We start from the raw sequence: 26222 nt of genomic DNA, 5'->3' as shown, positions 1-26222 counted from the left end.
CTCCACCCCTTCTGAAAATCCCCTAGACCAGCCCATAAAAACCCAGCTGGAACGCCCCTCGGGGTCCAAGTCCGTGCTCTGCTGTGTTGGGTATATTTGGGCCCAAGCTCGAGCTTGCTAATAAACCCTCGTGCCCTTGCATCGGTGTCGGCTCCTTGGTGGTTTCTTGGATTCGCAATCTCGGGCACAAACCAGCTAATACTGATCAAGTACTTTCTTTGGGCCAGGCACTATGAAAAAAAAAAAAAAGCTTTTCATATGTCATCTCGTGCAACCCTGCACAATCCCAAGGTGGCTATTACTACGATCATGCCCATTTTACAGAGGTGGAGACTGAGGCACAAGAAGCTGTTACTTGCCCAAGATCCCAGTTGTCAGTGGTGGAGCAGGCAGTCTGACTCTAGACGGTGCTCCCCATACCGCACCATACTGTTGCGTGGCATGAGTCAGGGGTGTGTGCGGGAGAGGAGCTGGAGCTGCCAAAAGTGCATGGAAGCCCCATGAGGATGGAGCCCTGTCTGTTGGCTCACCATTGTATTCCAGTGCCTGGCACTCACCACGTGTCTAGGGAATGCAGCAGTTCATAGATGCATGTGCTGACTGGGCCTGGGTTGGGGGCAGAGCGCTGCCCCGAGCAGGCAAGCATGAGCCCGAGTCAGCTGGGACCTTCTCTCTTGGGTCTTTTCTCAAAATTCCACTTTCCTGCAACTTCAGCCCTTGGCTATAGTCGTGTTCTGTGGTCCTGCAACTCTGCTTCCCTCCTTCGCTCCTCGGAGGAGACAGGACTTGTTCCAGATTCGGGGAGAGGTAGGGGAAATCAGCACAGACCCCACAGACAGTGGCACTTTTTTTTTCTTAAAAGAGATTGAGTTAAAAAAAAAAAAAAAAGAGGTTGGGTTTTAGAAACTGCCAAAACTGTGCTCGCTTCGGCAGCACATATATTAGAAACTGCCAAAGCTCGCTTCAGATACATCCTCTGCCACTTATTCATCCTCCTCATCTGTCACATGAGAAATTAGTAGGACCTACCTCAGTGTGGTGAGGACAAAATAGTTGGTGTAAAGTCTCTGGCTCAGGAAACACTCTGAGATGGGAGAGGGTCCCCCCAAACCAGCCACCTGGCAAACCCATCCTGCAGCCCAGTAAAACCAGAGCGGCTCATGTATTTTAGACTTCAAAGAACTTGGATAATTTTTCACTTTGCTGCACCAAACCCTGAAAATGAAGTGCCTTCCAAGCTGCCTGAATTTTCTCAGTGCTGCCTCATTAATTTGGAGTTTAGAATAAAAGAGATAGCTTTGAGTGATAAAGACATGAGCTGCTTTTCTTTTGTTTTCCGGTTAAATTGTATTTATTTTCTGGGGATCCCTGGGTGGCTCAGTGGTTTAGCGCCTGCCTTCGGCCCAGGGCTTGATCCTGGGGTCCTGGAATCGAGTCCCACGTCAGGCTCCCTGCATGGAGCCTGCTTCTCCCTCTGCCTGTGTCTCTGTTTCTCTTTCTTTCTCTGTGTGTCTCTCATGAATAAATAAAATCTTCAAAAATTTTGTATTTATTTTCTTAATGGAGACTGTTGGCATATGGCATACATTTCAAATAGTATAAAGGGACAAGCAATGAAAAGTAAGTCTCCCTCCCACCCCTCACCCAGGCAGCCTTTCTCCCCAGGGGCACCCACTGATTCAACTTTGTTAAGTTGTCCTTCCAGAGATAAGGTAGGGGATGCTTTCGCTTATTCTTTTTTTCCCCCCCAAAGATTTTATTCATTTATTCATGAGAGAGGCAGAGACACAGGCAGAGGGAGAAGCAGGCTCCCTGCGGGGAGCCTGATGCAGGACTCAATCCTGGGACCCTAAATCATGACCTGAGCCAAAGGCAGTCGCTCAACCACTGAGCCACCCGGGTGTCTGCCCCTTCTTCACGATATATCTTAACGTCACTGCAAATCATAACACACGAACCTGCCTCTGTCTTTTTAAAAGTTGCCTGGGATTGCACTGGAGGAGTCATTTGGCTCAAGATGTCCATTCCCGACGCTGTGTTTCTCACACTTCTGAGTGAAGTTGTTGGGGGCAGATCTGAGAGTATTTTATGTTCCTGGAAGAAATGGCAGCCCAGAAAAGAGCTGAGCCCATGCTTCCTCCCCCTGCTGTGCTCAGCTTTCCCCCTCCCTGCCTTGTGAACTGGTGCCAAATGGCTTTTGCTAAAACCAAGGTGCTTTTACAACTTCAGAAAGAACAGGCAAGAGAGAGGCCCCAGTAGGATTACAGCCACAAATCTCCATCAGACTCACGGGAATCCTATCCACTCATGTCAGCAGATTGAGAAGGTAGGACAAAGGGAGTGAAAATGACCAGAAGCTAAAAGCTATGGAATGACAGCTGTTGTTTCCATTTAGGGAGACTTGCCAATTGCCAGATAGGTTGCTCACATTATCCCATTTACCCTGCAATGTCACATTATTGCCTTTCACAGATGAAAAAAAAAAAAAAAAAAGAGTTGAAAGAGGATAAGTCATTTGTCTAAGGTGGAAAGAAGCCCCAGAACCCATGGGATGACAAGGCTGGAAGTTGCTCTTGGAGGCAACTCAGAGCATCATCTCCAAGCAGGAAACTGAAAAAGCAGGCATGTTTTTTGAGTCCCCAGAGGCCAAGCATGAGACAGAGATCCTTGTGGAAGTAATTTATTGGGGACAGCTCTCATGGAGGAGGAGGAAAGCAGGATAGGCAGGGAAAGAAGCTAAGCAAAGTTGGGGGTTCAACTGACACCCGGCCTCAGGCTGATCCCACAGGAACCCTGGGGCATAAATGATACCAGCAAGCTTCCAGCCTTGGACATAAAGGGGCCAAGCCTTCATCATACTCCTCCCCAGTCATTGACTGCCAACTGTAGGGTTGCCAGATTTAGCAAATAAAGATACAGTTGCCCACTTAAATTTGAATTTCAGATAAACGAAGAATGGCATATCCTTCTGCTAAGAGAGTATTCATTGTCTGAAATTAAATTTAGCTAGGCATCCTGTATTTTGTCTGGCAACCCCAGGAGGTGAGAGTAAGAGGATAGGCAACCTCTCAGGCATCTCCTGTTGTGAGGGCAGGTGTGTTTCCTCAGCAGCAAGTACTCACAGTAGGTGGGGCGAGGGTGGGCAGCTGTCAGTAAAGGGATCTGGGAAGGACATTAGCAGCAGGCAAAGACCCTGGGGGGGCAGCTCACTAGTCAATGGTAAAAAAAAAAAAAAAAAAAGACCAGAAGCTCCTGCCCAGACTGTCAAGTGTACACCATCCCCAGCATCCAAGGCAGTCTCAGAATCCCGGGCCCCATCCCTGGCTGCTTTCTGAGCATGTTGTTGCTCCTTCCCAGTCAGCCGCCTGCTTGTGTTGGGGCTGGAGCGGAAGCCAGACTATTTAATTTTGTTTCATCCAGCATCTCTGAAAGGTATTTAAATGACAGAGGAAGCTTTTCTTCCAAGTGACCTTAGAAACTTCTCCCCTAAAAAAAGCCTCAAGGACTCTAGGAAGGGAGAATTTGGGGAGAAGATAACCACCCTGTAATTAAGTAGCCTGTTTCTGGAGGGGCCCAAGAATTTCTTAAAATTCAGAGATCCTTTATGAGGGATTTAGCAAAGATTCTTCTACAAAGAAGTCCACCCTCTCTGTATCCCCCCCTTTCTCTGGGGGCCTCTGCATCTCCATTATAGGAACCTGGGGGATCTGTGGCTTCTGATCTGTAAGAGGCCCAAGACATAGAGGTAAGTGAAAAGAGCGAGCAGGGGATGCAGGGTGGGCACCAGTAATGTCCAGCATGACCCCATTTATGTAAAAACAAATGAAATATCAATAAACCAGCTGTAGGGGCCTCTCCATTTATACATATGTATATATAAGTGTATTTTTTAAAACGTATTTTGTTTTGTTTATGTATTTATTTTATTAAATATTTTATTTATTTACTCATGAGAGACACAGAGAGAGTCAGAGACATAGCAGAGGGAGAAGCAGGCTCCTTGTGGGAAGCCTGATGCAGGACTCGATCCCAGGACCCCAGGATCACGCCCAGAGCCAAAGGCAGATGCGTAACTGCTGGGCCACCCAGGTGCCCTTGTTTGATTTGTTTTAAAGTGGTAAGGTATTATTTTTATAATTTAACAATTATTAAATCAAAATCAGGACTTGCCCCTAATAGTCACGAGAGAGCCATAGACCACACCCATCTATATGCCTCTCTTCCCCCTTGGAAGAACAAACTCTTCCTTAAGATGCCCCCCAATCCCCCACCCCAAGGCAGGAGAGAGGAAACTGGGAATGGAGGCCTGCCATCCCTTATCTGCAATTCTGAAATCCAAGAAAAACATGGAAACCGAATCTTTCTTCATGTGGCAACCAACACTTAATCTGAACAGAGATGAAGCTTTTTATAGCTTTTGTCCCATTTACTGTGGATATTCATACATTGCACAGCAGAAATGTCAATGTATTTGATCATGTAAGGCAGCTCCAGACCCCACTTGGGGATGTTACATAATCTGTGGTGTACACACCATAATACCTTTCTAAAATGGGAAACTCTCTAAATTCAGAATCACATCTGGCTCTTATAGGTTGTAGACCTATACTCATGTCAATAGTTGCCACATTCTTGCCCTGAAGAATCCTTCCTTCTCCCATCCCCTGCTGGACCTTGGAAACCCCTCAGGTGTCCCCTAAGTTTCCTAGTCATTGCCTGGAGGATATAGAGACCAAAGATCCAACAAGCCATGAAGGAAAGGTTCCTCTAGGAGCCAAGGGAGAGGAGCCTTCTGGTTACTGAAGGAGCCATCTGATATCCTCTCCCTGACTAGGTTAATGATGGTCACCCAAGACCCTCGTCCCATCATAGGCACGGACAGGCAAACACAGGCCCACTTCCTGGTGACTTCCAGTCCAGAGCCCCAGGGCAGCAAGCACAGGACAGCTGGGCACCTGGCTCCAACCTCAGTGGGTAATTTGAGGACATATCCACTGCTCCATCTGTGACCACTCCCATCCCCTCTTCTACTTTTTTGCCTCCTATCAGAGATGGAGAGATTGCATGAGCATCATCCAACTTAGGCAGGAGGCTCGGGGGAGTGGATGGAAGGAGGAGAGAGAAGTGGATGGTGAGAAAGCCCAGTCTGTATGGTTAAAGAAGTGGTGTTGGAAGACATACAAGATGAAGGATCAGAAGAGCAGAGCTCCCAACTGTCAGGGGAGGGTGTGTCTCTGTGCGCCTGTGTGTGTGGTTGAAAGAGACAGACAGACGGATAGGAGACAGACAGTGATGAAACAGATGGGGTGAAGAGTGCTCCAAACCTGGCCAAAGAGTATTGCAGCAAACATTTCTGGAACAGACCCAGGGAATTGCCACTTTTAATAAAAGACTTCTCGATCTAAGACAGGAAGTCCCCAAAGCAGAAGGCTGGTACATGTGGATGTTAAAATCTGCATCTATCATTTTAGACCAACGTTAATTAACTACCAGTTGATGATTGTCCTGAGATCGATATTCAGGGCTTGGGAAGTAAACGAGGGACCTAAAGTCAGCATTTATATTTAATTAAAACCTAAAATTTGGCAGCCCGGGTGGCTCAGCGGTTTAGCGCCGCCTACAGCACAGGGCCTGATCTGGAGACCTGGGATCAAGTCCTCCGTCAGGCTGCCTGCATGGAGCCTGCTTCTCCCTCTGCCTGTGTCTCTGCCTCTCTCTCTCTGTGTCTCTCATGAATAAATAAATAAAATCTTTAAAAAACAACAATAACAACAACAACAAAAAACCCCAAAATCTTAAAAAAGGCGGGTGGGAGGATCCCTGGGTGGCTCAGAGGTTTTGCACTTGCCTTCGGCCCCGGGGTGTGATCCTGGAGTCCTGGGATCAAGTCCTGCATCGGGCTGTGGGGAACCTGCTTCTCCCTCTGCCTGTGTCTCTGCCTCTCTCTCTGTCTGTCATGAATAAATAAATAAAATCTTTAAAAAAAAACACCTAAAAATTTTCTGAAGGCAGTGGGAAAGCCCTGGCCAGTATGAAGTCCAGGGAGTTGACACCCTTCAAAGGGAGCCTGAACTTGATCCCAGGCAGAGCCCTGGGCACTTCTGGAATGGCAGCAAGGCGCAGAGCCAAATCAACTGACCACCTTCTAAGCCTGACCCAATGGGGAAGAAGCAGAGGAGACCTCCGCTCCAGAAAACTCCTTTGGGCGAACCAACACTGATGATTATTTCCAGAGTATGGCAGAGGGATGAAGGTTTGTTTTTTTTTTTTTTTTTTTTTGAGGGATGAAGGTATTAACAAGGAGAATAAGCCCTTCCAGGTAGGGCATGACACTGGTCCTGGCTATAAAAGGCTGGAAGATGAGCAGACTGTCCCTTCAGGCAGCACCCTTAAATGTGGAATGTAGATATGCTTGTTTCCTCCCAGCAGGAAGCTGGGCAATAGGATGGCCTTAACTATTTGCTGAGTAGAACAACCAGGTCACCTTCCTTAGCAGGGGCCTGAGGTGCGGCCTTGGTGATCTGTGGCTAGAACAGCCACACACGGTCCTGGTTCAGGTGGGCCAACAGGCCCCAGGCTTCACTGGAAGTTGGGCCAGAGAGCTCCTGCCTGAACCAGTGAAAGCATTATTTTTGTAAGTCACCTTTAATCATAAATCATATTTGTTTATTCATGAGAGACACAGAGAAAGGCAGAGACACAGGCAGAGGGAGAAGCAGGCTCCATGCAGGAAGCCCGATGTGGGACTTGATCCCCAAACCGGGATCACTCCCTGAGCCAAAGGCAGACGCTCAACCGCTGAGCCACCCAGGTGTCCCATTTTTAAGATTTTATTTACTTGAGAGAGAGAGCATGAGGGGGAGGCAGAAGGAGAAGCAGACTCCCCAGAGAGCAGGGAGCCTGACTTGGGGTTCCATCCTAGGACACGGAGATTGTGACCTGAGCCATGCAGGCACCCCTTATTTTTTTAAGTGATCTCTACACCCAACATGGGGCCTTGAACCCACAACCCTGAGATCAAGAGTTGCATACTCCACCAAATAAGCCAGCCAGACACCCCTCTCTACTTATTTGTGTAACCTTGGGCAAGATACCACATGTCTCCATGCCTTAGTTTTCTGGCTATAAAATGGGCACAGCTTAAAAAGTAAAAATAAAGGGCACCTAGGTGGCTCAGTAGGTTGGACATCTGCCTTCAGCTCAGGTCATGATCTGAGTCCCCGGATCAGGCCCCACATTGGGGTGGGGTGTGTGTGTGTGTGTGTGTGGGGGGGTGTCCCTGCTCAGCAGGGAGTCTGATTCTTCCTCTGCCCCTCTCCCTACTCTTGTGCTCTCTCTCAAATAAATAAAATCTCAAAAAAAAAAAAAAAAAAGTAAAATGGGCACAGGTTATATGTACCTTCCAGAGACGTGTGAGATGCATGGAACACACTTGAAGAGCATCTGGTGCACAGTTAGTTCAGTCCTCCAGCTGGCCTGACCTACCTTATAAAATCTCACAGTACTTTCTGGGCACTTCCTTTGGAGAAAGCAACAAGTCAGTTTCCCTGGGATGGGGAATACTCATGGGGCCTCAAATGGAAAGCAGACTTACACACACGGGCAGCAGGATCATGCCGATGTGTTTCTCTCATCAGTCACTGCTGGTACTGCCTCTGTGCCAGATAAGAAGCCCAGAGCGGGGGCAGTTAAGACCTAAGCATGGCCTGTCCCTCAGCTCCATCCTGCCCCCAGGGTCCATCCTCAGCAGCCCTGAAGGCCCCACTCCAGGAAGTGGGTGTAGAATCCGCTTGTGATTCTCGGGGCTTTCCACTGTCACTTCAGAAGCTTCTGGCGGTCTTTCAGGCAAGGCCATGATGAATGAACCCTTTTCTTCTTCCCAAGACTGTCATTAAAAACACCCGCCACATGACCCATTGAGCTGTGGCTTGGGGGGCAGCCAGCTGGCAGTAACCAGCAAGTTCTTCATCATCACAAGGGCAGAAAGCAGGGTGCAAAGAGGAGCTATGCAGTTCGTTTTTCATTTTTAAAGATTTTATTTGAGAGAAAGAGAGTGAGAGGGAGAAGCAGATTCCCCACCGAGCTGAGCTGAGAGCCCGACAAGGGGCTATCCCAGGTCCCTGAGATTATGACTGGAACCAAAGGCAGACACTCAACTGACTGAGCCACCCAGGTTCCCTGATGCTGTGCATTTCTGCTTTCCAGTCTTCCTTACACAGTGGCATCAAAACTGCAGGCCCAAAGGAGAACCACCACAACCCACTTTGTAGGTTTGTCCAAATGACTCTTTCATATGCTCTGCTCATGACTTCCTGTTGATGCTTTCCAGTGACAGCAGCAGAGGAGGTGAGCCCTGCATCCTGCTGCTGCAGACCCTGCCCACTGTCCTCTTGGTGGGATGGGCAGCACACACCTTGCCTGGATGAGCCCAGTGTGGGTGCGGTACAGCAGTAAATGAGGATGTGATCCTTAGCTGCTGTTCACCCCCGGGCATAACAATTCCTGCACGCAGTATGGTTTCCATTTGTGGTACTTACCCCAGGCTGGAGGCTTCTTCGGCTACCCTGGGTACCATCCCTCATCACCCAAACCCACCCAGACTGACCCCCTTCCCCAGGACTGCATTAAGCTCAGAATACTTGATGAACAGGAAAGATTGGAACAAGCAGTGTGTCTAATATCTACTTTTTTTCCTAAGCCATTTATTTTTGCTCTCACCTGTATTATGTCCATCTATTTTTGCTAGGTTAGTTTTTGATTAATGATTTTTCATTTTAAAAATATTTTATTTTTAAGTAATCTCTACACCCAGTGTGCGACTTGAACTCACAACCCCAAGATCAAGAGTTGCGGGCTCCACCAATTGAGCCAGCCAGGTGCCCCTCTTCTCTGCTAGTATGTTACTGAGGCCTATAACATTCCTTCTCAACACAGCTTTATCTGCAGCCCAACATCTGAGACATCACTTTATTTATTTATTTATTTATTTATTTATTTATTTATTTATTTATTTCTATCTTGTTTTTAAAGATCTGTGTTCTACTCTTCTCTGATAAATTAAACTATATAAAGTTTAAACTAAAAACCATAGTTTTTAAACTATAAAGTTTATCTCACTTTATTTCTAGAACTACTTGGCTGCAGGCTCTCTGTAAAAAGATTTGAAAGACTTAAGCTCCAAAGATTTTTTTTCTTTCTTTCTTTCTTTTTTTTTTTTTTTTAAGTAGGCTCCATGGAGCCCAATGCAGGGTTCAAACTCATGACCCCGAGATAAGACCTGAGCTGAGATGAAGGGTCAGATGCTTACCCAACTGAGTCACCCAGGTGCCCCAAGGCTCTGGGGACTTTAAGTGCTCTTCTGTACACCAGACAAGGGTCAAAAGGAACAGTTTGATGACTCTTGCCTTCTGTTTCTGATATATAATTTCAGCTGAATAAAAATTACAAACATGACTTCTTAAAAGAAAACTAACAAAGGTCTTCCAATGCCTTCGAATAAGCCTTACTTGAAAAAACACTTCTTAAAGTTAACAGAAAATCTGCCAGCGTTGTACTTAAATAGAAGCTTAGGAGGGTGCCTGGGTGGCTCAGTAGTTGAACCTCTGTCTTGGGCTCAGGTCGTGATCCTGGGGTCTTTAGATCGAGTCCCACAACAGGCTCTCCTCACGGAGAGCTTCTCCCTCTGCTTGTGTCTCTGCCTCTCTCCTCTCTCTGTCTCTCATGAATAAATAAATAAAATCTTAAAAATAAAAATTAAAAAATAAATAAGAGCTTAGGAATCGGAACTGTCTGCATGTTGCTGATCTAGATTTATTAAATTTATTTCATGTCATTGTGGTCACGTTTACAGCTGTTTTAGATTTATTTTCAATCACATTACTGTTCACGGAATTCACAGAATTCATTAACAAACTAGTATTTTACACCCAACGGTCTTCATAGCACAGTAAGATAGAAAAGAGGCCCATGAGGTGCTTGTGTGGTGGAACCCGAGTCTGATTATAGCACATTATTGCTTCATTAGTCCTATTTTAAAAAATAATAAATTATTCCCAGGACACCCACCCTGCTAGGTGTTCTTCATACCTCGACGGTTCTGGGCTCCCTTATGGCAGGGGCTGACATGCGGGGGAGCCCATCAAACCACCCACCTGTGCTCTCCACTGCTCTGGCAGCTAGGAGGGCTAGCAGAAGTGGACCTGCACCCCTCCTCATGTGCTAACATTTCTTACAGTTTGCATTCTCCTTCCTGGTCTTGCAGTGGACACAGTGCATTCACATACGGGCCTCTATGCAAGACTTAAAACTAGACAGAAATGAGAAGGGCTCAGCAGATGGAGACTAATGCTCCTAAAACAGCCACTGACCATGCAGGGGAGAATGTCGAGGCAACAGGAAAACCTCGAGTTCTCAGTCTGTGAAGGATGTTTTAAAGGAAATGGCCTCGGTGATCACGGTCCAAGGCAGCCGCTTTGCAACATGAACTCGAAGACTTCCGGGTAGATTTCATGGCTGGGTTTTCTTTACTTTGTCCCACAGGAGTTTCTAGATTGTGAAAAAATATCTTGGAGATTCCCTCATGGCCCCTGAAGCTCTGTGGATCTGTCGAGGCCGGGGACAGGGATGGTGGCGGGGGGGACTGGCCTCCTCAGGGACGCTGGCGCTCCGACCACGTTAGGGGCAGGATCCCTGAGAAACGGTGGCCGCGTCCGCTTCTGGAGATGGGGGTAGATGCTGTGTGTGAGCGCAGGCTGCGGTCGGGGTCTCAGTCCAGCTTCTTGTTGTTGCCTGGGCTGTGCACAGAAGCTAAGAAGTCAACGATGAGCTTGGCTGTCTTCCTGGGCCTCTCCATTACCACGGAATGCCCACAGTTTTCTAGAAGTTCCACCTGGCAGTTGGCGATTGACTTGGCCAACATGTCCGCACCAGACACGTCGAGCACCTGTGGGGCGAGAGTGGACGCTAGATAGAGAAGACTTACAAGCCTGTGTGTGTGCGGGGCCTGGCAGGGGTGATGTTTAGGACCAAATCACTTCAGGGGCACCTGGGTGGCTCCACTGGTTAAATGCCTGCCTTTAACTCAGGTCATGATCCCAGGGTCCTGGGATCCAGCCCCGCAATGGGCTTCCTACTCGTCGGGGAGCCTGCTTCTTTCTCTCCCTCTGCCCCTCTCCCTGCTTGTGCTCTCTCACTCTCTCTCAAATAAATACATATTAAAAAAAAAAAAAAAAAAGGACCAAGTCACTTCAGCGTTGATGCTCATGGTTCTCTGACCGAAGCGACTGCATGCCTGTTTTATTCTGCAATCTGGTGCCAGGACTTGTGTTCTGCCAGCATTATGAAAGGGGAAACACATAGTCCCTGCCCATGAGGAAGTTTCTTGGTCTGGTAGGGAAGCCAGGCTGGTCAGCAGACGAGGGCTCCCCTGGGGGAGACATCCTGGGAGCTGAGAGTGCACAGAGGGGAGATATGCAGATGGTGGGCAGGTCATGGTGAGAGCAGGAGATGGCAGGTAGCTGGAGGCTGAGACACAGCATGCAGGGAGCAGGGAAGGCCTGGTGGAGAGATGGGCCTCTGTCTGAGGGCAGTGGGGAGCCACGGGGCTGTGTTAGAGATGGCCACAATCAGGCTGGACCCCGAGAATGCACCCTACCGTCCTGGACGAGAGACGGCCAGCTCTGGGAAGGGCACACAGGGAAGACACAAGAGGTGAAGGCTAATTATCCCAAGCCAGGGGGAGGAGAATGTTCCTTTGAAGGTCTTTTGGGGGTCCCCAGAGCTGTGTGACCACAGGCCCTGATATTTGTGAATGGGGAATGCTCTTCTGACATGAATGCCACGGCTCTCCAGGATTGACCCCTGACCCTTCCTGAACAATGCACTTAATTTCACTATCACCTGGGTTACCTTATACCTGTCCAATGTTTTCTCCCCAACACTGTCCTGTAGTGTCAGATTTGTATTTGTTCCCTGTTTGTCATCACTTACACCTTCAACTCATCCCACACAGGAGGACCCCTCCTTTTACCTTCAATGCAAAAGCAAGACCCCTCACAAACTCAAGTGCTGTCTATTTTTGAGCTCCATTCTTGTCAACCCAGACCATTAAAACCAAGATTTTCCACCTGGGAACTGGGGTGAGCAGCATGCCTCAGCCACGGTAGGGAGCACAGAGCATGGCAAAGCACCCCCCTGGGCCACAAATAGGAGCAGCAAGTAGGGAGCTTAGTGAAAGGGGCACCCCATGGAGGAGGAATCAGACACCTCTGCCGGCCCCACACTCACAAGAAAGGCTGCTCTGGTAATGGTCTGAGCAGAAATAAAGCTCAGCTTCTGTAGAATGCCCAGAGGAAATGCAGGTGGAGTCAACCAGTCAAAGCATGAAAAAGTAGTAATTCCCAACTGAAAATCTACCTTGCAGAGAGGTCAGTAACCATAGCTCAAAAATAACCCACATGAGTCTCTAGCTTTGACACTGTTAAGCTGGCCAATCCAGCATTCCCCATGGTCACTCAGAGGTATGTGAAATAGCTATGTGGACCCTCTGAAGGTATGCATGTCTATGGGAACTGCCTCAGCTATTTCTTAGGCAAGACGTTCACATAGATGGTCAAACAATTTTCCTCCATCCCATTTCAGGCCAGAGCCAGGACTAGGGTGAGGGCAGTGAGGCGCTTGCCTTGGGGGCACAAAATTTACGCAGGCTCCAAAGACCTCAGTAATCAAGATGAAGATTATTTTAATGCAGTATTTAAAAAAATAAGCATTAATGCAAAAAGATCCATCTTGAACAAAATATAAAAATTACCAAGACAGGATCCAACCTTACACTCACATGACATACCTCACCCAGAGTTTGAGCTCTGCATGCATTCTAATGGTAGGTAGACTAGAAGTTGCTGGAGCTCAGGGATCCTGTCTTGGTGCCTGCTGTATCCCCTGAGCCTAACATGGTGACAGGCATGTAGCAGGTGCTCAATATAAATCTGTTAGCTGACTTAAATGTATAGGTAGTCAGGCGGTGGGATTGTCCCTTTGCTAGTGTGTTTATTTATGTTCTTGCTTGCTTGCTTGCTCATTCACTCACTGTATACTCTGGGTCTCCTGCATCCCAGGCACTGTGCTGGTAGGCTGAAGGGACGTAAACAGTAATAGACCTTATATATTTCTACAAGGCCCTCCCATTCTGGTGGACTGAACACAGAGGGGGAAATACTTGAACTGATGCACAGAACTCTTTTTGGGAAGGGCTGCCAGGTTCTGCTGTGCAGGCTGTACAGTGCTTGGAATAGTGGTAAGCAAACAATGGCCCACTGCCTGTTTGCAGAAATAAAAGTTCACTGGAACTCTATCATGCCACTTGTTTGCATATTGTCTATGGCTGCTTTTGCACAGCAACAGAGCTCAGGAGTTGCAACAGAGATAGTAGGGCCCATAAAGTCGAAAATATTTGCCACCTTCACAGAAAACATGTCAATCCCTGCCTCGGAAAATGTAAGAAAGGTAGACAAGACAGTAAAAGCTGCCTCAAGGAAATAGGAATTGGGATCTGGGATGGAAAAGAGATCCCATTTTCATTATAAAGCCTTTTTTGTACTCTTTAAAGTTTTTTGTACTATGAGACTACATGGTTTTGACAAAAGTGATTTAAAATTGCCTTTCATTTCATTTATTTTTAAGATTTTATTTATTTATTCATGAGAGACACAGAGAGAGAGGCAGGCAGAGACATAGGCAGAAGGAGAAGCAGGCTCCATGCAGGGAGCCCGATGCGGGATCGATCCTAGGACCGTCGGATCACTCCCTGAGCCGAAGGCAGATGCTCAGCTGCTGAGCCACCCAGGCGTCCCTAAAATCGCCTTTCATTTTAAAAGATCAACATAATTGCTCTCAACGCAGAGAATGATGCTCCCCATAAATATCAGCACCTCACCAAGGTGCATTCTATCTCTTCCTGGTATCAGAAACCAGTCAATGAGGCTCCCTTGATAAAAGACCTCTTGCTTGTCCCCAGAAGCTGCTGTAACTGGCAAAGGAGGTCCCAGGGACACACTACATACCTGGTCTTGCTTCCCCCAAATGATCTGTGTGGGGACCTTGATCTTGTCCATGTTCTGATGGAGGGAGTATCTTGACTTCTCACTGACGATTTCCAAAAACACTTTGCAGACAAGGAAAACAAAGTGAGTGGATGCTGGGCTGTGCCGTGGGCAGTGCTGTAGAGTTCTGGGACAGTCATGGAGTCCGGGCCACCACTTTCTGTCTTTTAGGGGCCCCAGAAAGCTATCAAAGTGTCATAAATGTAACATACAAAAGCCAGCCACCCACGAGGCTTCACTTGTCACAAGTGCAAAGCTTCAGCAGGGCTACTTACACTTTCGGTAGAAGTTGTTATGAGGAATGCGGACGTCAACAAGGCCTTGAAGGATCTGCGGAGAAGTGGGCCACCATTAGAAGGCAAGACATGGTGTGTTTCCTCAAGCCCCATGGATCTGGGACAGCGAAGGAGATAAGTCTAGCAATTTACGGCATTGTCAAGGTTTAGGGCCTGGTGCTCCAAACCCCCACCATGTAGGATGCATTGTAATTGGGAGTTAGGGTCAACTGATACTCTTTCCTTTGTAATTAGGAAGGAAATTGGCTAATCCTGGGAAGCCAAAGCATGTAAAAACACCTGACATGGGCTCATAGCCACTTCACCTGGACATATTCTCTGCTTAGCCTAAGATACAATCAAGGCTGGAAATAACATCAAGTAATTGTTTAGTTAGGTTTTTTTTTTAAGGTTTTTTTTTTAAAGATTTTAGTTATTTATTCATGTGAGAGAGAGAGAGAGAGAGAGAGAGAGGCAGAGACACAGGCAGAGGGAGAAGCAGGCTCCATGCAGGGAGCCCAACGTGGGACTTGATCCCAGGTCTTCAGGATCAGGCCCTGGGCTGAAGGTGGCGCTAAACCATTGAGCCACCAGGGTTGCCCCCAAGATTTTATTTTTTTGAGAGAGGGAGAAAGAGAGCACAAGTGGGGAGAGGGACAGAGGGAGAAAGAGAAGCAGACTCCCCATTGAGCAAGGAGCCCAACACCCAACATGAGGCTTGATCCCAGGACACTGGGATCATGACCTGAGCCAAAGGCAGATGCTTAACTGACTGAGCCACCTAGGTGCCCTGGTTCTTAATAATTCTTAAGAGTGTAAAGCAGTCCTAAAATTAAGAAAAGAGAAAAGGAAAAAAGTCTCTGCAATCTCTTGCCTCCCTCTGCCGCTCTCCCTCTTTAGGGACCAGTCACCCCCCAACCCGCAGCCCCCTTCCAGTGTCTTGCACTTACCTATGTTCTTCCCATCTGTGCCCCCACTATTTCCTCAGAGGGGCTTAGCAAAGTCTCCTCTGCCGCCCTGCTTTCCATCACTATACCATTTTCACTTCCTCCATAGGACTTATCACAATTTGTAAGTATTTACTTGTTAATTGCACTGGCCTGTGTCTGCCCAGGTACCTTCTCTGTCTTCTTTCTTCACCACTGTCCAGACACGGTGCCTGGCATGTCACAGGCACAGTAGAGACACCCGCTGAATGATGACAGAGAGGAGCACAAGAGGGAAGGGGTGCGAGCAGGAAGCTGGCACAGGCCACCCAAGCACTTGTCAGAGGGCAGGCCTATCGCAGCTGGGGTCACGGTACCTGCTGGGGCACCTTGAAGCGGACATAGGAGCAGAGCTGGAGCATTTCACTCATCTCTTCTGGGGTGGATGGGATCAAGGGGATCTTCTCGACGGCGGCTGAGTCCTGCAGTTCTTTGAGCCGCTGTACAAATTGATTATCAGTTGAGTACTGCAGGCCTGTGGGATTCAAACCAAAACATCTTGGCAATGTATCGACCTTCTTACCAACTCCCATTTTATATAGGAAACCTCCAATATCGGCCTAGAGCTAATATATTTCAGGTGCCTTTCCACCAGATTTCTTTTTCACTGCTACTGCTATCCTTGCTTGAAGTCTAAACCACATTCCGAGAAACACAGAAAAAAACTCTTTCGGGATGTTTCAGGGATCGGTTGTTCAAACTGTGGTCCATGGACCAGCAGTACTGGAAGCCTGTAGAAAATGCAGAATCTCAGCCCCTCTCTTAAGTTTCTTGAATCCAAATCTGCACTTGATCAAGTTGCTAGGGAGGCACATGTAGCATAGAGTTTAAGCAGCATTAGTCTAGAAGACAACTTGCCTGAGCCCCTTCACCTCGTATCATTGAGAGGAGAGCTAATAAAATACATGGTGGCAGGAATGGAGTGACTGACAGCCTTCTTCCCTTGGCCTGGAGCCACTTAGTAATCTCTGTTTGAAGGTCAATACATTACCACAGGGAGAGAGAGAGGCCCCTTCTGAGCCGCCCCCCATGTTGGGGCAGGAGGTGTCTGCTACATAGCCCCTCTTCCTCCAGGACAGCATTAGGTGCTCACTGAGACTGACCAGCATTTCCTATCTCCCTGAAGCAAAACACGAGAATTCACATGAGCTGATGTGTGCACAGGAGGGCAAAACTAGTTCTCACTTCCAGATGCAGAGCCAAGGTCTAAGTGTTTAACTTCGCTGCTGGAGCTATATTTCACAAAGAAAGGTGGTGACATCAATACCGTGCTGCCGAGATCCACACTTTGCAAATCTCCCATACTCAGCAGTTCCTTTAAAGTTAGCACGGGCATCGTGAGGCTTTCGGGATGCCATGGGGCAGATTACAAGATCTATTTTCTTTTACTTTATTTATTTTTAAAAAGATTTTATTTACTTATTTGACAGAGCGAGAGAGAGCACAAGCAGAGGGGAGCAGCAGGCAGAGGGAGAGAGAGGAGCAGACTCTTCACAGGGCAGAAGCCTGATGCGGGCCTCAACCCCAGGACCCCGGGATCATGACCTGAGCTGATGGCAGACGCTTAACCATCAGAGCCACCTAGGCACCCTTCCTTCTACTTTAAAAATAATCTTAGATTAAATGTCATGTGCTATCCTGGATTGGATCCTGGGGCAGAAAAAGGACATGAGTGGAAAAATTAATGGAATCCAATAAAGTTCAGTTAATAGTAGCACACCAGTGTTGGTTTCTAAGCTGTGACAAATTTACCATGGTAAGGCGAGCTGTTAACAATGGGGGAAGCTGGGTGAAAGATATATGGGAACTCTACTATTTTTTAAACATTTATGTAAATTTAAAATTCTTTTTTATTTTTTATTTTTTTTTATTTTTTTTATTTATTTTATTTTTTTGCTTTTAACTTAAAGTTTTATTCTTTTCCAGTTTTCTATTTAGAACACTGAAGAAAAGAAAAAGGAAAATGATGAGGACATAAAAATACTTAGTATTTAGTTAGATAGATACCAAACTTTGCCCAGCAGTTTATTCTTTCACAATATTTTTGTTGCTGTATTCCAAAAACAAAAGCATAGAGATCTTTCCCTAAAATTCTTTTTTAAAAAAAGATTTTATATATTTATTTTACAAGAGAGAGGGAAAACACAAACAGGGGGAGTGGCAGGCAGAGGGAGAGGGAGAAGCAGACCCCCTGCTGAGCAGGGCTCAATCCTAGGATCCTGGGGACCACGACCTGAGCCAAAGGCAGACACCCAACCAACTGAGCCACCCAGGCACCCCTTAAAATTATTTCAAAGTAAAAAAGCTTATCATTTCATTTCTACACACAAAAATCTTAATAAAGAGCATGAGTGGGGGGAGGGGCAGAGGGGGAGAGAGAGAGAATCTTAAGCAGGCTCCATAAGTCAGTGCAGAGCCAGGTGCAGGGCTAGATCTCAAGACCCTGAAATCATGACCTGAGCCGAAATCAAGAGTCGGACACTTAACTGACTGAGCCATCCAGGTGCACCCAAATATCTTAATTTTAAATTTCCAATTGAAACTTAGGTATGAAACTCTTCTCTGAGTAAATGAATACACATTCAAAAAAGCCAGTTAGATCTGGCCTTCCATAAGTGATTAAAAATGTAAAAACTTCCAATAGGAGCTATTTATCCAATTCTCAAACTTTATTACTACAAGGCCAAATGATTTCAGACATGGTACTTGGGAAAAAGAGAAAAGAAAACCCTTTGGGAGTTTACTTTCAATTTCAATGTCCTCAACAGACCTGAAAATGATTTTGGTGACAAAGATTTTAAAGGTCAGATTCGTTAGGTTTCAGTAGAAGGTTTGACTCATGGCAAGTTCCAGCAGATAAAGGAGGTAGTGAGTAAGAGTGACATCAAAGAGGTAGCAGACATTAAAGGATTTCCAAAAAAGCCACACTTTGGGTTTTGGAGTCAGACAGCCTAGGATTTGTTCCTATTGCAGCTCTAGCAGTAACATAATTTCTTTGTGCCTCAATGTTCCCACCTATAAAATGAGCATACTATCTTGACCTGGATAGTAATTACCCATGTGAAAAGTTATTGAGATATACACTTACAATTTGGGTGATGTACTATGTGTAATTCATATTCCAATAAAGTATCAGAGAGGGAGCAGGAGAAGGAAAAGGAAAAAAAATTAAGATTTTCTCTCTAACACATAATAAATCCAAATTTGAAGACTTATTTAAGAAAAATGAATTTTTTTTTGGAAAAATAAATTTTAAAAATCCAACTTCAGGGGCACCTGGCTGGCTCAGTCGATGGAGTATGAGACTCTAGATCTTCGAGTTTTAAGTCTGAGTCCCTACTGGATACAGAGATTACTTAAAAAGATATACTCTTTTCTGGGACACCTGGGTGGCTCAGTGGTTGAGCATCGGCCTTTGGCTCAGGGTATGGTTCTGGAGACCTGGGATTGAGTCCCACATCGGGCTCCCCTCAAGGAGCCTGCTTCTCCCTCTGCTTATGTCTCTGCCTCTCTCTGTCTCTCATGAATAAATAAAAAAATCTTAAAAAATATAATCTTTTTTCCAATAAAATCTTTAAAAAAAATCCAACTTCAAATTGTAATTTCTAGGGACCTATTACAGTTCAAGTTGACACGTATATACATAAAAACACAGAAACTAGGGTTTTTTGATTTTTTTAAAAAAGATCTTGTCATGTGTCGAGGTGTCTGAGTTTTCACAAAAAAGGAGAGAGGCATAAAAATAGCATTTAAAAAAAAATAGCATTTTCACCTTATAAGAATATGGCAAGAACTAAATCCATATAAAGACCTTAGCTTGTAAAAGCTCAATAAATGGTGGATGTTAAGGGCACCTGGGTGGCTTAGTCAGTTGAGCATCCAACTGTTGGTTTCAGCTCAGGTCATGATCTCAGAGTCATGGGATCAAGCTCCGTATCAAGGTCTGTGCTAAGCGCAGAGTTTACTTGTCTTTTTCCCTTGGCCCCTTCCCCTGCTCACACTCTCCTTCTCTCTCAAATAAACAAATAAAATCTTTTTTTTTTTAATTTTTATTTATTTATTCATTCATGAGACACAGAGAGAGAGAGGAAGAGACACAGGCAGAGGGAGAAGCAGGCCCCATGCAGGGAGCCCGATGCGGGATTCGATCCCGGGACTCCAGGATCACACCCTGGGCAGAAGGTGGCGCTAAACCACTGAGCCACCGGGCTGCCCAACAAATAAAATCTTTAAAAAAGGGTTGATGTTAATATCATCATTATATTTAAAAGTATTTATATGCTGCAAAGTACTAGACACATTTTAATTAACTACCTTGAATCCTTTGTGGAACAAGGCTGGCTCTAGATTTTAAAAGTTAGTATGGTTATGATTATGGTTATACAGCTATTGTTGGTTAGTTATCACTTAAGCGTCGCATAACTCTCAAGTAGACATCGAAAAATGATTCTATAAGACAGTCAGTGCAGACACTATTCTTTAGAGATTCAGACTGTGCCATGCTCAAGTCATGCACAGGGCTATTGCCTTATAACTCACCAGCAGGGCACACAAGACAAAGGCTGCAGACATCTGATGGGTAGTAAGCGGCATATACCCCAGCCACATGGCCACCCATGGAGGTGCCTATCAGATGGAAGGGTTTTTTGTTCAGCTTGAGGCATTCTACAAACTAGGGAGGAAAATGAGAAAGAGCTTTGGTTATATAGCTGTAGACGGTAACTACAGATTATACAGCAGAAAACCTCTGTACTTCCCAGAAGGAGAAGTGACAAGTAATGAACAAGGGCCTGCAATCTACTAGATCCTTACCTAGACAAGCCCTGTGGCATCTAATCCTCTTTACCTGGCACAGGTGACTGAAGGGTAATTTATAAGTACAAAACTGACAAGGATTCCCCAACTCATGAGCCAGCAAACTTTTTTAACAAAGGTCCCAAGGGAAAAATATTTTTTGCTTTGTGGGTCAAATGTTTTCTTTTGCAACTACTCAACTCTGCTGTTGTAGCACAAAGTGGCCAGAGGTAATATGTCAAAGAATAAGCATGGTTATATTCTAAGTAAACTTGGCTTACAATAATAGGTGGCAGGCCAACCATGGTTTGCTGACTCTTGCCCTGCATTGAAAGCCCTTCCCACTCATCCACCCGTCATCCATTTCATATAATGATCCACCTATCTGTCTATTCAACAATCTAACCATTCATCCAACCATCCACCCACATAAAAAACCCATTTATTGGATATCTATTATGTACAAGGAACTAAAGTCAGCTCTTAAGGATATAGCAGACCCCAAAAGACTAGGTTCCTGACCTCATCAGAATACACACTTTAAAGGGGGTTAGGTTGGACACAGATATCAAATAAATAACCTCATCTGGGGAAAATTCATAATGTCAATTTGAAACTTACAGATTACTAAATTCTGAAGTGGCTCATGAGTCCCATAACTTTGAAAGCCCAGCCAGAGAGAGGCTGAAGCTAGATGCTAAAACAGAACAAAATGCAAAGAGCACCCGCCCCATCCTCCACAACTAGGCAGAAGGGCTATCGTTATATTATGTCATGTAGGTAGTAAGCAAAAGATAGACTCCAGGGAAATGGTCTTGAGAATTCTAAAATCCTTTTTTAAAGAGCTAAAAATGTCCATATCATATTTCTTAAGAAATAACTAAAATGGGCTTAAAGGAGAACAGTCTGCAATAGGTCCTGGCCCTCCACAGCTGACTAATGATACCATTAGGGTGCCATTTTGTTTAAAACTATCTGTAGTCAGAATGCATTGGAGACTGGTTACAAGTCAGCATAGAACTCTCTTACCTGCTCTCCGGACCTGGGTATATGAAGTGGGTAAGATATGAGCATTTTTTTTAAAGATTTTATTTATTTATTCATCTAGAGACACAGCTAGAGAGAGAGAGGCAGAGACACAGGCAGAGGAAGAAGCAGGCACCACGCAGGGAGCCTGATGCGGGACTCGATCCCGAGTCTCCAGGATCACGCCCAGGCGGCGCTAAACCGCTGAGCCACCGGGGCTGCCCAATATGAGGAATTTTGGGTGGAGCCTCCTCTTACCTGGTGTATTCTCTTTACTTGCCCATCTATGGACAGATCATCCAGGGAGGATCGGGTGGTCCCCTCATGTCCTGGCATGTCCACACAGACCAAGTGCAGGTTCTTTGGAAGGAACTAAGGACACACAGGTGCAGAGAGTCAGTATGTGGTGTGCAGGACATGTCTGCTCACTCTTCTAGGGAGGTTGCCCCCACTTACAAGTGACCTAGACAGCCATCCCTGAGGATGTATGAGCCTAAGCTACCCAGTGTCTTATCCTAGTTACATCTGATGTGAGTAAGCACTGCCAGTAGTTTCATAAGGAGCAGAGGCCCTCAAAGACCAAGACTCAAATGGAAGGGAACTCAGGAGGCTCTGGAATAGGGGGGAAGTGGGGGACAAAGGTTGGGGTAGCCTGCTTGAGTCTCTCACTCTTTTTTTTTTTTAAATAGAACTGTATTCTCAAATGATTTTGCTTTATTTTTTTTTTTTTAAGATTTTTACTTATTTGACCAGGAGAGCGAGAGAGCAAACAAGCAGGGGGAGCAGCAGAGGGAGAGGGACAAAAAGAAGTAGGCTCTCCACCAAGCAGGGAGCCCAATGCGGGACATGATCCCAGGACTCTGGGATCATGACCTGAGCCAAAGGCAGATGCTTAACTCATTGAGCCACCCAGATGCCCCTCGCTCTTTCTTGATCCCAGTTGATAGGTACTAACTCCTTCCCTTTCACCCCTTCCACACTTATTCCAGTCATGGACTTGGAACTAGGAAAGAAGCCTCTGTTCTCCCAGAACTCTGGGCAGCTCCAGAGCCAACAGGAGCAAAGTACAGAAACATGTCTGATCACACTGCTTCTGATTTCAACCTTTTTTTTTTTTTGCATTGAGGTCTAATTCCTGGAATGATTATTATCCTAAAACACCTTCCATTTATATTTATGCCACTTTTTACCAGAAGCTGAGAAATATCAGTTAGCAATACACAACTACCAGTTATACCAAAACCATCTGAGGTGAGTCAGGAAATAAGAGGTTTGTTAAGGCATAAGGATGACTGTCCTTCCAGTAGAATTTGGAAATGAGAAGAGAACTATAGGATGTGTGAGCCTTTCCCCCTGCTGTAGATCCTACTTGGAATCATTCAGGTATGGTTCTGCTTGAGGTGGGAGTTTGGGGAACTTCCCTCCCAAGACATGGGGCTTGAACTCCCAACCCATGAAATCTCGAGTCGCATGCTCTACCAACTAAGCCAGCCAGGCACCCCTATACTGAATTAGTTTTGGGGGTTTTCTTGTTTTTTTTTTTTTTTTTAAGATTTTAATTTATTTATTTGAGAGAGAGAGAGCACACAAGCAGGGGGAGCTACGGGCAGAGGGAGAGGGAGTAGCAGACTCTCCACTGAGCAGGGAGCCCAACATGGGGCTGGATCCCAGGACCCTGGATCATGACCTGACCTGAAGTCAGAGGCTTACCCAACTGAGCCATGCAGGTACCCCCTGAATTAGTTTTAAGATGATTTGAACCACAGTTCTGGGTTCCCTTGGCTCTCCATCATTGCTGATGACATCACATGTAAGTAGACACTCTTTTCTTTACTGAGTGACACCCTGCTGAGAGAGAACCACCTAGAACTGCACCTTGACCACGCTGAGCCACATATCCTTGTGTGCAGAGAATCCATGGAGCATGAGGATGGATGGTTTGGGCCCAGGCCTGCCCCGGAAAGAATAGCAGAACTGATAGTCTTCATGGTACGCGTAGCGGACCTGCATGCCCAATGTTCTCCGCCAGTACCTGGGGAAGAAAAACAGAGGCGAAACAAAATTAGCAAGCTCCAGAGAAGTGGCTTTGGGAGGGGCATGCACCCTCTCCACACTCCTACTTCCCTCAGTTCCCCTCTTCCTCCTCCCCACAGGTTCCCACAGAGCTTCACCCTCAGGGAGCACAGAGTGGAACCATTCCAGGAAGCAGCTTAAATAAATATCCTGGTATGTATTCTTCTAATACTTTTAACTAGGGGGAGGAAAAAGAGTGTTTTCTGAAGAAGCATGACACATAATAACCTTTTGTTCATCTATAGATCTATATTTTTAGCAGCTTGAATGGTGGTATGATGGAGTAGGTGGTGGGATTGCCCGAGCTATCTCCATGGCCTTTCTCTGCCTTGCTTGCCTGAGCTACAGCTGAATTCGAAGTGGCTGGTGGTAAGGCTGGGAAGAACTCCAGAACGGCCAAGACAAAGGCAGCTTCCCCTGGCAGAGAGCTGGCGTGCAGTTCCTGGTGGGCCATATTCACAGACGCCTGAAATCTAGGACGAATAGCCATGAGTGCTATTCGCGTAGCGTGGGGGACAGTACGGCTAACCCGGAGTAAGGACCTCACCGCAGAGGGACTCTGAGGGGCAGGAGAGGCACCCCAAGACTTGAAGGTAAAGCAACTTGCTATTTGTGGAGATGAAGAACTAGCCTCTCTCATCAAGGCCATGATTGCTGATGGTGGTATCATTCCACACATCCACAAATCTCTGGTTGGGGAGAAAGGCCAAGAGAAGACTGTCCTTACAAGGGGTGCCTGGGTTCCTTACGATCTCAGGATTAAACCCTCTGACAGCTGTTCTGACTGGGTTAGTCCAGGGGACTCTTAGCTCTGTGAAAAAACACAATTTTGTTACAAAAGTAAGTCTATTTGAGCAAGTGGGAAGTATTTTTGTTTTTAAAGATTTTATTTATTTATTCATGAGAGACAAAGAAAGAGAAGCAGAGACACAGGCAGGGGGAGAAGCAGGCTCCATGCACTGGGAGCCCGATGTGGGATTCGATCCCGGGTCTCCAGGATCGCGCCCTAGGCCAAAGGCAGGCGCTAAACCTGCGCCACCCAGGGATCCCCTGGATTAGATTTTAACTGTGATGCAGAAGTCATAGTAACAAACATTTGTTTTAATACAGACACTATTTCCACTCTGGTGGATAAGATCAATAAACTCACATCCCCCCTCCCCAAACATATATACACATAAATGTATTAAAAATATATTAATTATATGTATATGTGATACATATTAATATATGCTGGTTTCTTCCCCCTAGAGATTTTGAGTGAGAACTTGACTTTTTTTGAAGACTTTATTTATTTGAGAGAGAGAAAGAGAGAGAGAGAGCGCAACAGAAAACAGGAGCTGGGGGGAAGAGTAGAGGGAGAGGGAGAAGCAGGCTCCCCGCTAAGCAGGGAGCCTGACATGGGGGTCATCCCAGGGCCCTGGGATCATGACCCAAGCCAAAGGCAGATGCTTAACCAACTGAGCCATCCAGGCACGCGAAAACTTGACTTTTAAGAACTATCTGCATCAGTTCTCTGGCTTTATTCCTCACAACATATGGCAGCTGGTTGAAAGCTCAGCTTCTGTTGGGTTACGTAAGACTTGGCAGTGTTGGGGTTTGGCCTGAATTCGACTTCAACATGGAATTACCTTCAAACAAATTGAACTCTCTGCATGAAGAATCTCTCCAAGATGAAAGATAATTAATTCAATCAGAGATTCACTTTGTGGTATACTTTGCACCAGAGAGGTAGCCAAGTCTTGCAAAAAGCATATAGCCTAAACGGACCGGTGTTAACCCTCAGTGTAAATAAATTGAAGAGATAAGGATATATATTCATATTTACTTGCATCTGCATATAAAACACAGGAGAGCATATACAAGGTACTATTACAGTGAGTATCCAGAGCAGAGGCGGGGGTTATAGTGAGAAGTAGGTGGAAAGGAACAGTGGTAGGAGAGAGACTTTTGCCACTTTCTTTTTTCAATGAAATGCATTGCCTATTCAAAACATTAAAAATAACATTGGCTAGCTTAAAAGCTCTTATGACAAAGCAAGCATATTTCAAAATTCTAAATCATGGCACTGTAACATGAGTTCATTCATTCATTCATATCCAAATTCATTCATTTATTGACTATATGATGTTTCTTAAAAATTCAGTATAATTGATATACAATGTTTTATTAGTTTCAGGTATACAATATAGTGCTTGGACAATTCTATACATTACTCAGGGCTCACCACAATAAATGTAGTTGCCATCTGTCACCATACAACACCCATGTGACAGCATACTGTTTCTACAGTCTTCTTGACTATATTCCCTGTGCTGTACTTTTGATCTCTGTGACTCATTTATTTTATAACTGGAATGATGTACATCTTAATTCCTTCTACTCATTTTGCTCCTACCCCCACCCTCTTCTCCTTTGGCAACTACCAGTTTGTTTACTGCATTTATGATTCTGTTTCTGTTTTTTGTTTGCTCATTTGTCTTGTTTTTTAGATTCCTCACATCAGTATTTCTCTTTCTCTGTCTGACTTATGTATATGTCACTTAGCATAATATCCTCTAGGCACATCCATGTTGTCACAAATGACAAGCTCTTTTTTATGGCTGAGTGATTGATAGTCCATATATATATATTCCTCCAAGATCCAGATCCTTCATCGTACAAGTCTCAGCGTTACTAGATTACAAGAACCTCTGAAGAAAAGTACTTCAACGTTTATTTTTTAATTGTGATAAAATACACATAACAGAAGATTCACCATTTTAACCATACAACTCCGTGACAGTAAGTACATTCACAATGTGGTACATTAGCCATCACGATATCAATTTTGGAAACTTTTTGATCATCCCAAATAGAAATTCTTTTTTTGGGTGGGGGGCACCTGGGTACCTCAGCTGGTTAAATCTCTGCTTTTGGCTCAGGTTATGATCTCAGGGTCCTGGGATAGAGGCTCACATCTGGTTCCC

General features: G+C 45.6%; 1 protein-coding gene across 9 annotated transcripts in view; it reads right to left on the bottom strand.

The window, feature by feature from the left end:
- Window positions 1-9794: 9794 nt before the first annotated feature.
- The window catches only part of ABHD6 (abhydrolase domain containing 6, acylglycerol lipase), a 72304-nt gene continuing 55876 nt past the window's right edge, over window positions 9795-26222 (bottom strand). For all 9 annotated transcript variants that reach the window (XM_041762266.1, XM_041762269.1, XM_041762261.1 and 6 more), the window contains 7 exons: window positions 23056-23212; window positions 21439-21552; window positions 19900-20032; window positions 15678-15835; window positions 14375-14429; window positions 14061-14161; window positions 9795-10942 (listed from right to left, as the gene is read on the bottom strand). In XM_041762266.1, the coding sequence (XP_041618200.1) occupies window positions 10766-10942; window positions 14061-14161; window positions 14375-14429; window positions 15678-15835; window positions 19900-20032; window positions 21439-21552; window positions 23056-23212 (895 nt within the window). In that variant the 3' untranslated portion in view covers window positions 9795-10765. The remainder of the gene's footprint in view (window positions 10943-14060; window positions 14162-14374; window positions 14430-15677; window positions 15836-19899; window positions 20033-21438; window positions 21553-23055; window positions 23213-26222) is intronic.

The sequence above is a fragment of the Vulpes lagopus genome, chromosome 7 (assembly GCF_018345385.1).
Source record: "Vulpes lagopus strain Blue_001 chromosome 7, ASM1834538v1, whole genome shotgun sequence".
NCBI lineage: Eukaryota > Metazoa > Chordata > Mammalia > Carnivora > Canidae > Vulpes > Vulpes lagopus.
This window is presented reverse-complemented; position numbering and strand designations above follow the sequence as displayed.